Source organism: Acanthochromis polyacanthus, chromosome 4 (genome assembly GCF_021347895.1).
Source record: "Acanthochromis polyacanthus isolate Apoly-LR-REF ecotype Palm Island chromosome 4, KAUST_Apoly_ChrSc, whole genome shotgun sequence".
Lineage (NCBI taxonomy): Eukaryota > Metazoa > Chordata > Actinopteri > Pomacentridae > Acanthochromis > Acanthochromis polyacanthus.
Window position 1 is genome coordinate 1,540,909 of NC_067116.1, and position 14,843 is coordinate 1,555,751.

Below are 14,843 nucleotides of genomic sequence, written 5' to 3' on the forward strand. Positions count from 1 at the left end.
GCAGAAAGTTTGTTAGTGCAGCGCCTCATCAGTCCCTAGTGAACGTCTTCAGTGAAGTCTGTCAGTTTGTGAGAGCAGGAGAAGCCGTCTGACTGGAGAGAACGCTGAACATCTGCTTTTAGCTCCACAGTCTGCTGCTGCTCAGTTGGGACGACTCATTGATTTGAGACTCACATTTCTGTGCAGATTTTATTTACCTTTGTTTTATTTACTTTATAAAACTTCAGGAAGCTCTTTATTGATTTAAATTTTCAGTGAACTTTCTAAGAGATGCTGCTGAGCCTGGAAACTCCCTGCACTTTGAACTTAACACAAAGACAGTGAAAGATAAAATAACATTTCAGTTCTATTGACATTTTGAAAAACTTTATTTACTGTAGAAAACTTTGGGGAGCTGTTTATTTGTTGAATTTTTCATTGAACTTTCTGAGACATGCTGCTGAGCCTGGGAGCTCCCTGCACTTTGTTAGGATTTTGAAACCAAGATGTCTGTTGTCTAAGATAAAAAACAACCTTTAACGTGTTGCAAATGTAAAAAGCTGTTTAATAAACATGCGCTTAAAGGCATTTAAACCAAGTTAAGTGTTGGAGTTTGTATTAATCAAAGTTTTGACGCCAATATTTTCACTTTTACTGCAAATGAATATGGGCTCCAAATATCAGTTATCGGCCTCCTTGATGACTAATAATCGGTATCGGCCCTGAAAAAACCATATGGGTCTGTCTGTAGTCTGAACACATTGCTCTGTGAAGTGGAAACAATCCTTAATAATCACCAGATCACCACCACGTCCTCTGACCCTTTGATTTAGACGTCATGGGGGCAGAACTGGTGGACACTAGCGAGGATTCAAAAGGACTTTATTAAACAAAGCAGGAACTAAATCAATACAGAAATGTTCAAACTGGACTGAGGAGAAAATAAACCAAACTCATTCCAGAAACAAACAAAACTGCTGCGACTGCAAAAACAAACAACTAAGTTCAAAAGAGGAAACATAGAAAAAAACAACCTGAAACTGGATAAACTGAACAAAGAAACTGATGAAACAGGAGGAAGTGAACTAACAGGACAAGACAAAGTGTCCAGAACAGTCTGATGCAGCTCTGAGGAACAAACAAGTCCAACATCAGAACAGACCAGAGATCAGTTCAAAGGCTGCTCAACAAAACTATTCATTCCAAGGGCAGGATGGTAGGCAGGGGGGGGCTGGTCGGTATATAGAGATAAATATTTAACATCTCTAATATATATGTAAATATTGATCTGTGTGTTTGTTAACATTACAGGTGATGCAGATGTTTGTAATCTTTAATATCGTGGCCGTTAGCGGCTAAAATGTTTCTTCTAACCACAGTTTATTCAGAACCTTCTCTTCAAAATATTTATGAATTTAAAACACAAAAACTGCTTCTCTCATGTTTTAATGTGATTTTTGTTGGTAGAAGAGGTCGACACACTGAGAAAAAACATGAAATCCTGCTCTTTTATTCTATTCCTGTTCAAACTAAGAATCATTTCACTCATTTTCAGAACATGTGATTTAATTCTTGTTGCTGAGACTCCAGCAGGAGGCGCCGTTCCTTCAGTCCACCAAGCACCAGAAATCTGTAAAAAACTGATTATTGATCAGAACTAAACGCTGCAGATTAGTTTTGTGTTTAGTTTTCAGACTGATTCAGCTTTTACATTCATATTTCTGTAGTTCTGCAGCTTCTTTTGTCCTGTTTTTAGAGAGAAAGTCTAAAATATGTGGAAGAATTTAGATTTCCTGTTGGATAAAAAGAGAGATTTAATAATAATGTAGGTTTGTCCTCATTGCTTCAAGACTAAAGTGCAGAAAAGAAACTAGAATGTCTGAATAGAAAGAATATTCAGATGAAAACACGTCGTGTTAACTGGATGTTTGTGTGATTTCTGTTTGCTTTGTGAAGGTTTTAAAACTCTGTGAGCTAAATAATCATCAGATGTTTTTACAGGAAAAGATTTTAAATGTCTGTTTGTTCTAAAAAGAAAAAAGGAACAAATGAATACAATAACAATATTAGATTATAAAACAGAGTTTGCACAGTTGTTTATACACAAAAACCTGATTTTCTCTGGACAATAATGTGTGAAAGTCTGTCAGCAGTTTGTAGATTCACTGCTTCCTCTCTCATTTCACACTTTGTGCAGCTCAAATGCTTTTAGTTCAAGTGAGCGTCAGAGGAACACCACATCCTGATTTTCACTCTCAACATTTGACTGGAAAAAGACGCAAACACCACATTTGGCTCCTGGAAGAATCACAACTTCATCTTTGAAGAGGAAGAAGATTAGATTTAATCCATGAATGTGAAAACATGTTTGTGAGGGACAGAGTCATGGAGAGACTCAACTATCTGTTCAACACTGTTTCTCTGACAGGAGGAGACTCTGGAGACTGAACTCAGCACAGAAACACTGAGGAACCAGGATAGAACCTGTAGAACCCAAATCCAGGATAGAGAGGTTGAGTGAATGTGGTGTTGAAGGTGTGGAGGAGGATCAGAGAGTCAGAGGAGACTCTGTAGAAGGACAGAGTTCCAGCAGGAACGTCCACATAAACTGAAACTCTGTGAGAGACTGAGGAGGAACTGATGGGTGTTTTACTGTTGTTGTGTCTGACAGAGTAACCACCACCAGAGCAGAACAGACTCCAGGACTGATCATTAGATCCAAACCAACATTCATCACTGACTCCTTTCCTTCTGATTTCTCTGTAACTCACTGATATATAAACCTTTCCTCTCCACTCCACCTCCCAGTAACAGCGACCAGTCAGACCAGTTCTACACAGCAGCTGAGGACAGTAGTGAAACCTGTCTGGATGATCAGGATACGACTGAACCTCCTCCACAAATGTCACCTTCCTGTTATTTTCAGACAGTTTGAGTTCTCTGTTTACTGTGTTTGTGTCGACTGTGAGTTGACAGGAATCTGATGGAGAGAACAAACACAACACAGCTGCAGTTATTGATGGATCATGTGATCAGTATTAAAGCTTTGATGATGACCTCAGAGATGTGACACTTTGAAGATGCTTGAATGTGCTGCTTTGTTTCCATCAATCCATTCAAACACACTTACACTTCCTCAGACCTGGTGTCAACCATCGGACTCCAGCAGGCGTCACCCTGAAAGGAGGAGGACGGTCAGAGCAGCAGAGACTCTTTCAGCAGCACACATGGACGTTACATGGCTCTCACACTGTTCCACTGATAAAGGACCAGTCCAACATGGAGACACAGACACCTGAATGCAGCATCTCTAAAGTCCTGTCCTGTGCTCGTCACGTTCCAGCTCAGTTTACACTCATTATTCAGCTTTACTCATTGATGTTTCCTGGAGCTAGGCTAAAAGGTTCCCTGTCTGTCATGTCCATGTGCTAAGCTACGCTAACAGTTTCCTCTTCCCTTCAGTCATGGTGTGTAGCTGAGCTAACAGTGTTCTTCTGCTTCCACTCTTTGTGTTAAGGTAGGCTAAAAGGTTCCTGAGAGTGTCTGTCTGTCTGTACCTGAGAGTTTCCAGTCTACAGTGTGGATCCTCCACTTTAGCTCTCAGCATCTTCTCTCCTGAGTCTCCTGGATGGTTGTAGCTCAGGTCCAGCTCTCTCAGATTTGAGGTCTTGAAGCTCAGAGCTGAGGCCAGAGAAGCACAGCCTTCCTCTGTGACCAGACAGCCTGACAGCCTGCACACACAAAACAACACAAACCTGATGGACAACACTTGGCTGGATGTTTCTCACTCTTTGTTTTCTTCTTTGTCTTTCAGATACATTTTGGTGCAGATTTGATGCATCTGAAGCAAATAAAGAATCAATCTTTCATTTTCTTTCACTTTCAAAGTGTGAGTCCTGACCTGAGAGCTTCCAGTTTACAGTGTGGACTCTCCAGTCCAGCAGAAAGACTCTCCACTCCTGAATCCTGCAGGTTGTTGTTAGTCAGGTCCAGCTCTGTCACACTGGAGGACTGGGAGCTGAGGACTGAGGACAGAGCTCCACAGCTTCTCTCTGACAGATTACAGCCACTCAGTCTGAAGAGACAAAAAGCAGATTTTACCAATGAAACAGCAGCAAAATGAAAAAGTATCTTCAGTCTCCAACTACTTACAGAACTTTCTTGGAGGCTTTGACCACTGGCAGCAGCCTCAGAAGAACCTCCTCTGAAGCAGAGTATTTCTTCAGGTCAAACACGTCCAGATGTTCTCCTGATGACAGTAAGATGAAGCCCAGAGCTGACCACTGAGCAGGAGACAGTTTATCTGTGGACAGACGTCCTGATCTCAGGGACTGTTGGATCTCCTCCACCAGAGAAACATCCTTCAGTTCATTCAGACAGTGGAACAGATTGATGCTTCTCTCTGCAGACACGTTCTCACTGATCTTCTTCTTGATGTACTTCACTGTTTTCTGATTGGTCTGTGAGAGACTTCCTGTCTGTGTCAGCAGGCCTCGTAGGAGATTCTGATTGGTCGGCAGTGACAGACCCAGGAGGAAGCGCAGGAACAAGTCCAGGTGTCCGTTTGGACTCTGCAAGGCCTCGTCCACAGCTCTCTGGTAGAAAAGTGTTGGATCTATCTTCTGTCTGAACAGTTTAGACCAACGAGACGTTGTTTGTTGTTGTTTTTCCAGCAGGTTGATTCCAGACTTGATGAAGGTCTGATGGACATGAAGAGCAGCCAGAAACTCCTGAACACTCAGATGGACGAAGCAGAACACCTTGTCCTGGTACAGTCCTCTCTCCTCTTTAAAGATCTGTGTGAACACTCCTGAGTACTTTGAGGCTGCTCTCATATCGATGCCACACTCTGTCAGGTCAGACTCATAGAAGATCAGGTTTCCTTTCTGCAGCTGCTCAAAAGCCAGTTTTCCCAGAGACTCAATCATCCTCCTGCTGTCTGGACTCCAGTGTGGATCTGTCTCAGCTCCTCCATCATACTTGACCTTCTTGACTTTGGTCTGAACCACCAGGTGGTGGATGAACATCTCAGTCAGGGTTCTGGGCAGATCTCCTCCCTCTCTGCTTCTCAGCAGCTCCTCCAGAACTGTAGCAGTGATCCAGCAGAACACTGGGATGTGACACATGATGTGGAGGCTTCGTGATGTCTTCATGTGGGAGATGATGCTTCTGGCCTGCTCCTCATCTCTGGATCTCTTCCTGAAGTACTCCTCCTTCTGTGGGTCGGTGAACCCTCTGACCTCCGTCACCATGTCCACACAGTCAGGAGGGATCTGATTGGCTGCTGCAGGTCGTGTGGTTATCCAGAGGCGAGCAGAGGGAAGCAGATTCCCCCTGATCAGGTTTGTCAGCAGCACATCCACTGAGGTGGACTCTGTAACATCAGTCAGGACCTCATTGTTGTGGAAGTCCAGAGGAAGGCGACACTCATCCAGACCGTCAAAGATCAACACAACCTGGAAGTCTTCAAAGCTGCACATTCCTGCTGCTTTGGTTTCACTGAAGAAGTGATGAACAAGTTCCACCAAGCTGAACTTTCTCTCTTTCAGCACATTCAACTCTCTGAAAGTCAATGGAAACATGAAGTGGATGTCCTGGTTGCTTTTGTCTTCAGCCCAGTCCAGAGTCAACTTCTGTGTTAACACTGTTTTCCCGATGCCAGCCACTCCCTGTGTCATCACTGTTCTGATTGGTCCATCTCTTCCAGGTGAGCCTTTAAGGATGTCTTCTGGTCTGATGCTTGTTTCTGCTCTGTCTGCTTTCCTGGATGCTGCTTCAATCTGTCTGACCTCATGTTCATCATTGACCTCTGCAGTCCCTCCCTCTGTGATGTACAGCTCTGTGTAGATCTCATTCAGGAGGGTCTTCTGTCCTGCTTTAGCGATGCCCTCAAACACTCTCTGGAACTTCTTCTTCAGAGAACATTTAAGTTTACGTCCACAAACTGGAGCAACAAGTTCTGAATGAAAACACAAGAAAGAAAGAGTGAAGTAGAAGTAACCTGGATATTAAAGCACCAAAGTAGCAATAAAGTGAAGGTGACAGTTTGTCCCCTAAAGACTGATTGTGTGAAGATATTCAGAGACTTTAGCAAATGTTCTGTTGATCAGCAGCTTCAGTCTTTACACAAATCCTCTTACTGCTCTGCAGACAGTCAGCCAGCTTCTCCTGCTTCATCCTCCTCAGGAACAACACTGTGATCTGCTCAAACATCTCTCTGCTGCTCCTCTCATCTTCATCATCACCCTCCAACTCCTCCTCATCCTCCCTCTGACTCTCTGAGCATTCTGGGTAATCTGGACTCACAACCTTCTGCATCTTCTTCAGCTCCTTCTTCACAAAAGTCACCATGTTGTCCTCCAGCAGCTGGAACAGAGAAATGTGTCAATGAGTCCATCAGAGTCAAATCATGGAGCCAAACATCAGATCCATGTTGGACACACTGACAGTCCACTGGTCTACAAAGAGCAGCATGGAGACGCCTGAACACAACAGATGGAGAACAACTTGTTGTCCATGAACTCACCATGAATATGGAGTCCAGGTGATGGTGCTGGACAGACTGAGCTCTGGGAACCTCTGAGTTCTGCTGCTCCACTCTGTGGATCAACATCAACAGTTAACTCTCACTTTATCACACAGAGACAAACACCAGCTGAAGGTCCATGATGTTCATTAGAGATTCCAACATTAGTCTGTTTACCACTGCAGGAACTTTCTGTTCATTTTGACTCATCATGAATCTTTGTTTTGACCACAGGAACCGTCCCTGTAGAACCTCATATTGAACAACACTTCCTTCATGTGTTTCCTCTAACCATAGTTGGTACTGTGCACACATTCTTCCTTGGTCCAGAACTTTCCAGTGTTGACTCATCCTTAGTTCCTCTTTTTTGTAAGTGCGCAGTTTAAAATCAACTTCTCCTTTTCATACACAGTACTTACAACTTATAATCGTTCTTTTAATCATCATCTCCTATAATCATACAATTCCTATTTCAAACATTTCAATCTACTCTATGAAAATCATTACTTCAAAATACATATTAACCTATGAAAATAATTCTTTTACTCAAGCATAAGCACAGTCATGTGGTTAACTTATGTAGTTTCCTTCTTAGATCTTTGTTGGTCTGCTTCAAAAACCTTCATTGGCCTTCAAGGAGTGGTTGCTTCTGGGAACTCAAACTGTATTCCACTTAGCACCTCTCCATTGTTGTCCAGCATCAGTCGTCTCCATCAACAATGTAAAATTCAGTCTATAGGCTAACATAAAGGCTACTATATACACCGACATGTACACACGTGGACAAATATGTTGGTACTCCTCAGTTAATGAAAGAAAAACCCACAATGGTCACAGAAATATCTTGAATTTGACAAAAGTAATAACAAATAAAATTCAATGAAAATTAACCAGTAAAAATCAGTCATTGCTTTTGAACCGTGGTTTAATAGAATTATTTTAAAAAATATATACTAATGAAACGGGCCTGAACAAAAATGATGGTACCCCTAGAAAAGACTGAAAATAATATGACCATAGGGATATGTTCAATCAAGGTGTGTCCTCTAATTAGCATCACAGGTGTCTACAAACTTGTAATCAGTCAGTCGGCCTATTTATAGGTTACAGTAGTCACTGTGCTGTTTGGTGACATGGTGTGTACCACACTAAACATGGACCAGAGGAAGCCAAGGAGAGTGTTGTCTCAGGAGATTAGAAAGAAAATTTTAGACAAGCCTGTTAAAGGTAAAGGCTGTAAGAGCATCTCCAAGCAGCTTGATGATCCTGTGACTACAGCTGCACATATTATTCAGAAATTTAAGATCCATGAGACTGTAGACACCTCTCTGGACGTGGCTGCAGGATGAAGATTGATGACAAATGGAAAAGATGGAGAATAGGAATGGTAAGAAAAGAGCCCAGAACAACCTCTGAAGACATTAAAGGTGAACTCCAAGGTCAAGGTACATCAGTGTTAGATCTACCATCCGTCGTTTGAGCCAAAGTGGACTTCATGGGAGTCGACCAAGGAGGACACCATTGTTGTGTAGGGGTACTACGTTACGATTTATAGCTCTCGTTATCAATAATTGGGGCACCACCCTAGATTCCTAGGGAAATAATAAATTTTAATCAAAGCGACCGGCTCTCCAATGAGGCAATGAAGCCTTCAAAACTGCTTCACCACTTGGAGACCAAGCAGCCTGCATCAAAAGACAAGACTTTGGAGTATTTTATAAGAAAAAAATGTAAACAAGAAGGACAGAAACAATCCATCAGAGGTCTCTGATAGATTCTGATAGATAAAGAGAAAGATCACCAGGAAGGACAATTCCCTTGAAATTCTTTTCGAAACCATGGTGTCAGGATCTCTGCTCCTCCTTTCCCTCTCTAACCTTCAGCAGCACCTGAACAGAGTCTGGTTCTCCTGCCTCCAATCAACTCTCCTCTCAGTCAAACTCCGGCTCAGACTTCACTCTCTGTCAGACCGTCAGTCTTGACACATCCCTCCACTGGTTTCCCTGCATTGACCTCATTCATTCCTAATTCAGTGTGTTCCTGTGTTTCTGGTTAGTGTTGTCCTGTAGTCTTGTTCTGCTTGGTTTTGTTCAGTTTTAGTCTTTGTTTGCAGTTCAGCTGTTATGTCTCCAGTCGTAGTTTTCTGTATTTTGTTTTTCCTTTGCCTCCTTTTCAGTTTCATGTTTTGGTGATCAGTTCCTGTTAACTTAGTGTTTAGTTTGGTTTTGCTTAGCTTCTTGTTCTCTGTAACTCACTGCCCTGGCTTATTTGGTTTTCCTGATTGCATAGAGCTGTCCACCTGGTTATTTTCACATCCTGTAAATAAACTTCTGCTTCACTTAGTCTCTGGTTTTCTCGTCCTCACTGGTCGATTCTCCCTCACCAAGAGACACATGGAGGTCATAGCAGAGTTTCAGAGGGATTTAATGTTGGAATATATTTGGAACAATGACAGAACATTTTACACAAGTTTCTCTTTTAGTGTCTTTGAAGAAGATGGAAGTTAAACATTAATGTTACACTAAAGCTGTAATCAGTGATGAGGCCTTCATGCTCCTCAAGGAGGGATGATAGTTCCAGAACTTTGCTTTTTCGCCTCCATCACTCACTGATGGAACAAGTAAGTTTGTCTGAACTTTGTGGTTCAGAACATGATGTATTGTCTGTTTTATATCACTTCATGTGGTGATAGAAAATATTGTGTTGCTGAGCCTCATGTGTAGAACACAGCATGTAAACTTCATTTAAATAGTTCTATTTGTCTCTTAACTAGCTGTCTCAGAGAGAATCACCCAGAAAATTGTTCACATGACCATCATCGATTTTGTTCTAAACTTCCCCAAATGTTCAGTTGACCAAAAAAATAGATTCTATGCAAAAAAGAGTGTTGTGTTTTGGTTATTCTTTGACTTTTGTCACTTTGAAAATTGAGCCTTCTGAAGTCAGTTCAGGCTGTTCAACATTGAAATAATAGGGAAAATCAAAATCTCTCATGGGGACGCTTCCTATTTCTTAGAACTAAGCTGAAATTACCGCTAAGACAGTTTGAAGTTGCCTTCTGCTAATTTTACCCAAGGATATGGCGTAAAATATACCAAAAATTGATATTTTTTTCAGACAGATTTGGATGTGCGTAGCGTCGCCATTTCTCACCAGAGGGCGACAGCTGCAAGGAGAGAACGAGCACAAGATAGAAAACTGAATGCTATATAAATACATTTATTTATTTTTAAAATTGCACGTTTTTAGAACCAAACATAAAATACGAACAACTTCCTGTCTCCCATGGAGGTGACGTGTTTCCTGTCACCCGTGGAGGTTGGAGGTCTGCAGCCAGGTACTCTTGGCTGCAAGTCATAATTCATAACATGTGGTGCGAAATATCTGCTATGCTTGGGCAGAAAATTGTGATAAAGTCTTTAATCGTAAAAATATATACTCTCTTGATAGCAGTAAATAAGCATGGGGGAAAAAATTATTGTTTGCTATTTTGGTGCGGCCCTGTTCCTTCAGCTGCAGACAGACCTCAAGATCAGCTGTCAACTGTCAACGAATTTGCAGACAACTCCTAATCGTTTTTTTTTTGGTGAAGATCATAAGATGGCCTGTATTTTTGAAGGGGTTTATGGGAAAGACTGTGGTGGGCATACAGTTTCTCTTTCTTCTTGTGATGCTGACACCTCAGGACACCTGTTCACTTTGAAGATCTCCGATGCAGAACTGACTGAGTGCGATCTGATAATCAGCAGAGGTCGGGCTTTGCTGGGTCAGGAGATTGACAAGAACAACTCTATTTGTGCTGTGCATCGAGAAGAGCTGGGCAGCAGGTAAGGACTTCTGAATGAAAGCAGTGTCAGAACTATTGTGAAAGTAACGTTTTGATGCACAAAATGTGACAAATATTTGAAATAAAGCAAAAGACCAGACTTGGTCAGAAACTGGTCAGTGGAGTAATTATTTCTGTACACCACACCAATTTCTTTTCCTTTTCTTTCTTTCTTTTTTTTTTTTTGTAAATCATATTGTAAAACACATTGCATGATATTGATAATATTTCAATATGTACAGTGTATAGAAACTTTTCCTGTGTTCCATGAATTACCAGAAGGTATCAAGTGGATTGAAAATTTTAAGAATTTATGAGGATTTTGAAAATGATAGCCTAGACCATACACTTCTTCTCTTCATAATTCAGAGTTTTACATATTTTTTCTTTTTATTGCAGGTGGAGACGTTTCACAAGGACTTGTCAGTATCCTACCCACTCTGGTTCAGGCAAAGGCACTCGTCACATTTATCACAAAATGTACCTTGAGTTATTGGAAATGAACTCAACCCAAAGATAGATATTGACAAAATTTGATAAATATAAGCTTTTCATTGGAATTTATTCAAACTAGGCTGTTTCATTGGAATATCATTGACTTCAAAACTCAAGTTTTCAAACATATGTGCCATGAAAATATTAAATTTAGAAAATCAAAAAAATTTCTCTGTCCCAACATCCTTGGGTAAATATCCTTTTTCTGTGAACAATATCAGTACTGTTAGTGGTTTGAACTGAGATATTTGAAATAAAGGTGACCACATCGGAAATATATTGTCTCATATTTGTTGCTATTTTCCATGATTTGCAATGTTGGGAGATTTCATATTTTTGGCATGGTGCCAAATATTCCAGGAAGTAGTAATATATCCAAGCAAACTTTACCTTTTTTCAGTCGGGGAGGGACTAAATTTCCACAATATTGCCAGATATCATGCTTGCAAATACAACATACAGCTTTTCTAGGAGTTGGAAAAAGTACAGTTTTTGCCCCAGAAAGCATGTTTTTTTTTTTTTTTTTTGCTGATCTCAGCTCAAAATCACCCTATCTTCTAAAGTCTGTAAAAGAAAATATAAAAGAGATATGACATCTCTGATTGCAGCTATGATGGATTAGGGGTTGGACCTCTGCATGTGCCAAATTATAAAAAAAATCTGAGTTGGTCATGTGTACAGCCCTGCATGATTCTCTCTGAGACAGCCAGTTAAGGCTGACTTACTGTGTCCAGTAGGTGGCGCTGTGACTATAAATGTCCCCAGGAGACCATGGCCCTATACAGGCAATGGGAAAGTGTATTGAACAGATAAATGAGTGGCCGTGTCAAAACTTTCTTCAGTTAAATAAAGACAGAACTGAGGTAATGGTTTTTGGAGCCAAGGAAGAGCGATTAAAGGTGAGCCTAGAGCTTCAGTCTTTACAGTTAAAAACTGCAGACCAGGCCAGAAATCTGGGTGTAGTGATGGACTCAGAACTCAGTTTTGGAAAACACATTAAAGCAGTTACAAAGTCGGCTTACTATCACTTAAAAAATATCTCAAGAATTAAAGGGCTGATGTCTGAGCAGGACCTAGAAAAGCTCGTCCATGCATTTATTTTCAGTCGGCTTGATTACTGTAACAGTATCTTTACAGGTCTACCTAAAAAAACACTCAAACAACTGCAGCAGATTCAAAACTCTGCTGCCTGAGTCCTCACTAAAACCAAGAAAATAGATCATATCACTCCAGTTTTAAAGTCTTTACACTGGCTTCCTGTCACTCAGAGGGTAGATTTTAAAGTCCTGCTGCTGGTCTACAAAGCTTTAAATGGTCTAGGACCAAAATACATCAGAGAACTTCTGACTCAGTATGAACCACCCAGACCACTCAGGTCATCTGGATCAGGTCTTCTAGTTGTTCCTAGAGTAAAAACCAAACATGGAGAAGCTGCATTCAGCTTCTATGTCCCACATATATGGAACAAACTCCCAGAAAACTGTAGATCAGCTGAAACTCTCAGCACATTTAAATCTATTCTGAAGATGTACCTGTTCTCAGCTGCTTTTGATTAAAGTATTTTAAATCATTTTAAACCTTATTTTATGACAGTTATTTTAACAGTTATTTTAACTCTTATTTTATGACAGTTATTTTAAACAGTCCTTGTTTTCTGACTTCTGTTTTTGATCTCTTTACTGTTCTGACTTTTTTTTAATGATTTCATAAATGTCATAAATGCCTTGCCTTGCCTATAACTCAATGCAGAGATTTAGATGTCCTTCACTAAAGTCACAATTCTGTTACTTTTGCATCAAAGAGCTCTTGAGACGACACCGACCACATGTGAAGTTGTTCTGATGAGTTCTTTATATTGAGGTAAAAAAATCTGAACTTTAACTATAGGAGGCGCTATGGAGCCACGCTGCCACACAGACACCAAAGAACCATAAAAAATAAAGAGTTCCACCACTGAAGGAGATTTAAAGCAGCAGAACAACAGCAATAACATTCATATTAATTAATATTAGCAACATATATGAGAGGACATTAAGCTCTGATTACATGAGATGAAAACTAATCTGGATTCAAGAAAACATCTGACAGCGGACTTCTGGAAGATCAGTAAAGAGATCATTTAAAAGTTCATGTTCTGAACATCTTACCCCTCTGCAGCAGGACCTTGTTCTCCTTTCAAATCAGGAGGTTTATCCTTAGACCAGTCACTCTTTAAGGACACACAGCTGGATGAAGGTCCAGGTCCAGAGGACTCTGGTCTCTGATGGATTCTGGTCGATAAAGAAGAAACTCACCAGTAAGAGAATTTCATTTTAAATTCTTTCAGACATGAACCTTGTAGCAGAGTTTCAGAGTGATTTAATGACGGAACGTATTTGGAACAATGACAGAACATTTGACACAACATTCAGTAGTTTGATTTCACAGCTTACTTCTCTGCAGCAGGAGGTTGATCATCTTTAAATTCAATTAAGCGACCCATCGACCGGTCGCTCTTTAAGGACACACAGCTGGATGCAGGTCCAGGTCCAGGTCCAGGTCCAGGTCCAGGTCCAGGTCCAGGTGGATTCCTGTCAATAATGATGCAGCAGTGATGTGATGCTGAGCTCTGACATGCAGCAGAGTCCTGGACAGTTAGAGATGGTGGTCTCACCTCTGAGCTTTGCTCTGGTTCTCCTGTTCCCCACACAGAGAGCTTTTAGAGGGAGGGACTCCCTCCTCTCTGTCCTCACACTCATCCATGATGCTCAACTCACAGCAGCTCACACACACTTTCTACCTTCACCTGCACAGGAAACAAACATCATTCATCCACTCAGATCCTCCTGGAGAAGATCAGCTGCTGCACTTCTACTATCAGTCCAGCAGATGGAGTCATGGAGCTGCAGAGACTCACAGAGAAACCCAAAGTAAAAAAGACACGATGCAGTTTGTATTGTGAAGAAACAAAGAAACATCAGCAGCTGATCAAACTGGCTGAAGTCAATCAATGATCTAATAGAAATACTGACTGATTGCAGTGAATCAATAACCTGATAATCATATTGATGGATGTTTAAACAGCAGTGATCCAGAGTTTGTGCTAAAATAAGAAGTGAACATGTAGAAACATGACAGAGCAGAAACAAACAGCAACATTACTGAAGTTAAAGCAGCAAACAAAGCAAACTTACACTTTATTCAAAGCGCTGAAGAAGAAGAAGAAAGTTTCCTGTCCACTCCTGAACACTCAGACATGATCTGTTCCCAGAAACCAGTCAGGACTTCACCAATGAGGAAGCAGCAGGCAGAGTTCTGCAGTGAGAGCACATTTTACAGACTGATTTTGTTGCTTCCTGTTTCACATGTTGGATTTTTGGATGAATAATAAGATTCTCAGAGGGTGGAGCTGGAGAGCAGTGATTGGTCAGAGTGACTGAGAACCAGCTGTATGTCTAACCACAGACTGCTGGACTTCTCAAACCACCACATCCTACATGTCAGTTACATGTTTCCACTTTGTTGAAAATTACCAAATGGTTTCCTGTCTGCTGGATAGCTTTGAGCTCAGTGACAGACACACTTCTGAGAATTTAGCAGAGGAGCTGCTCAAAGTGGTAAAAGACTGGGATGTGGAAAACAAACTGGTTTGCTGTGTTAGTGACAATGCAACTAACACAAATAAAGCATTTAAAACCCTGAAATAGACCCAGCACCCATGTCTTGTACACAATTAGCCAGTTTGTAAGAGATGCTCTGAAGCTGATGAAGCCCACTGTGGACAAAGTAAAGGTGATAGTGGAATTATTCCACAGGAGAACAACAGCCACAGAGAAGCTCAAATCTACCCAACGACAGATGACATGGATGAGATGAAGCTGAAACACGAGTGTGTTTCCAGCTGGAACTCCACCTTCCAAATGCTCCAACAGATTGTGGACTCCAAGGATGCAGTCATCTCCATCCTGACTGTTATCAAAGCACCTGTTGATCCTCTGAGTCCAGAGGAATGGGAGGTTCTGCAGGAGGCCATGAGAG

The 14,843-nt window shown here is 41.2% G+C and overlaps 2 protein-coding genes across 3 annotated transcripts in view; both read right to left on the minus strand.

Annotated features, from left to right (window-relative positions):
* The window catches only part of LOC127533521 (NACHT, LRR and PYD domains-containing protein 12-like), a 175,940-nt gene that overhangs the window by 15,582 nt on the left and 145,515 nt on the right, over positions 1-14,843 (minus strand). The gene's annotated exons all lie outside the window — the stretch shown is intronic.
* Positions 845-13,779, minus strand: LOC127533524 (NLR family CARD domain-containing protein 3-like). Its single transcript, XM_051946725.1, has 10 exons — positions 13,480-13,779; positions 13,259-13,396; positions 12,974-13,096; positions 6,506-6,578; positions 6,120-6,345; positions 4,132-5,938; positions 3,881-4,054; positions 3,537-3,710; positions 3,110-3,156; positions 845-2,959 (listed from the first exon to the last, which is right to left on the minus strand). The coding sequence occupies exons 1-10, from the start codon at positions 13,566-13,568 to the stop codon at positions 2,430-2,432; spliced, it is 3,381 nt and encodes a 1,126-aa protein (XP_051802685.1). The 5' UTR covers positions 13,569-13,779; the 3' UTR covers positions 845-2,429.

Bases quoted from the DNA above. Each gene is read 5' to 3' on its own strand.
- LOC127533524 (XM_051946725.1), bottom strand. From the start codon at position 13,568: ATGGATGAGTGTGAGGACAGAGAGGAGGGAGTCCCTCCCTCTAAAAGC. The intron at 6,346-6,505 runs GTGAGTTCATGG...TCTCTGTTCCAG, and splicing joins ACCTGGACTCCATATTCATG to CTGCTGGAGGACAACATGGT. The intron at 2,960-3,109 runs GTAAGTGTGTTT...TCTCTCCATCAG, and splicing joins GACACCAGGTCTGAGGAAGT to ATTCCTGTCAACTCACAGTC.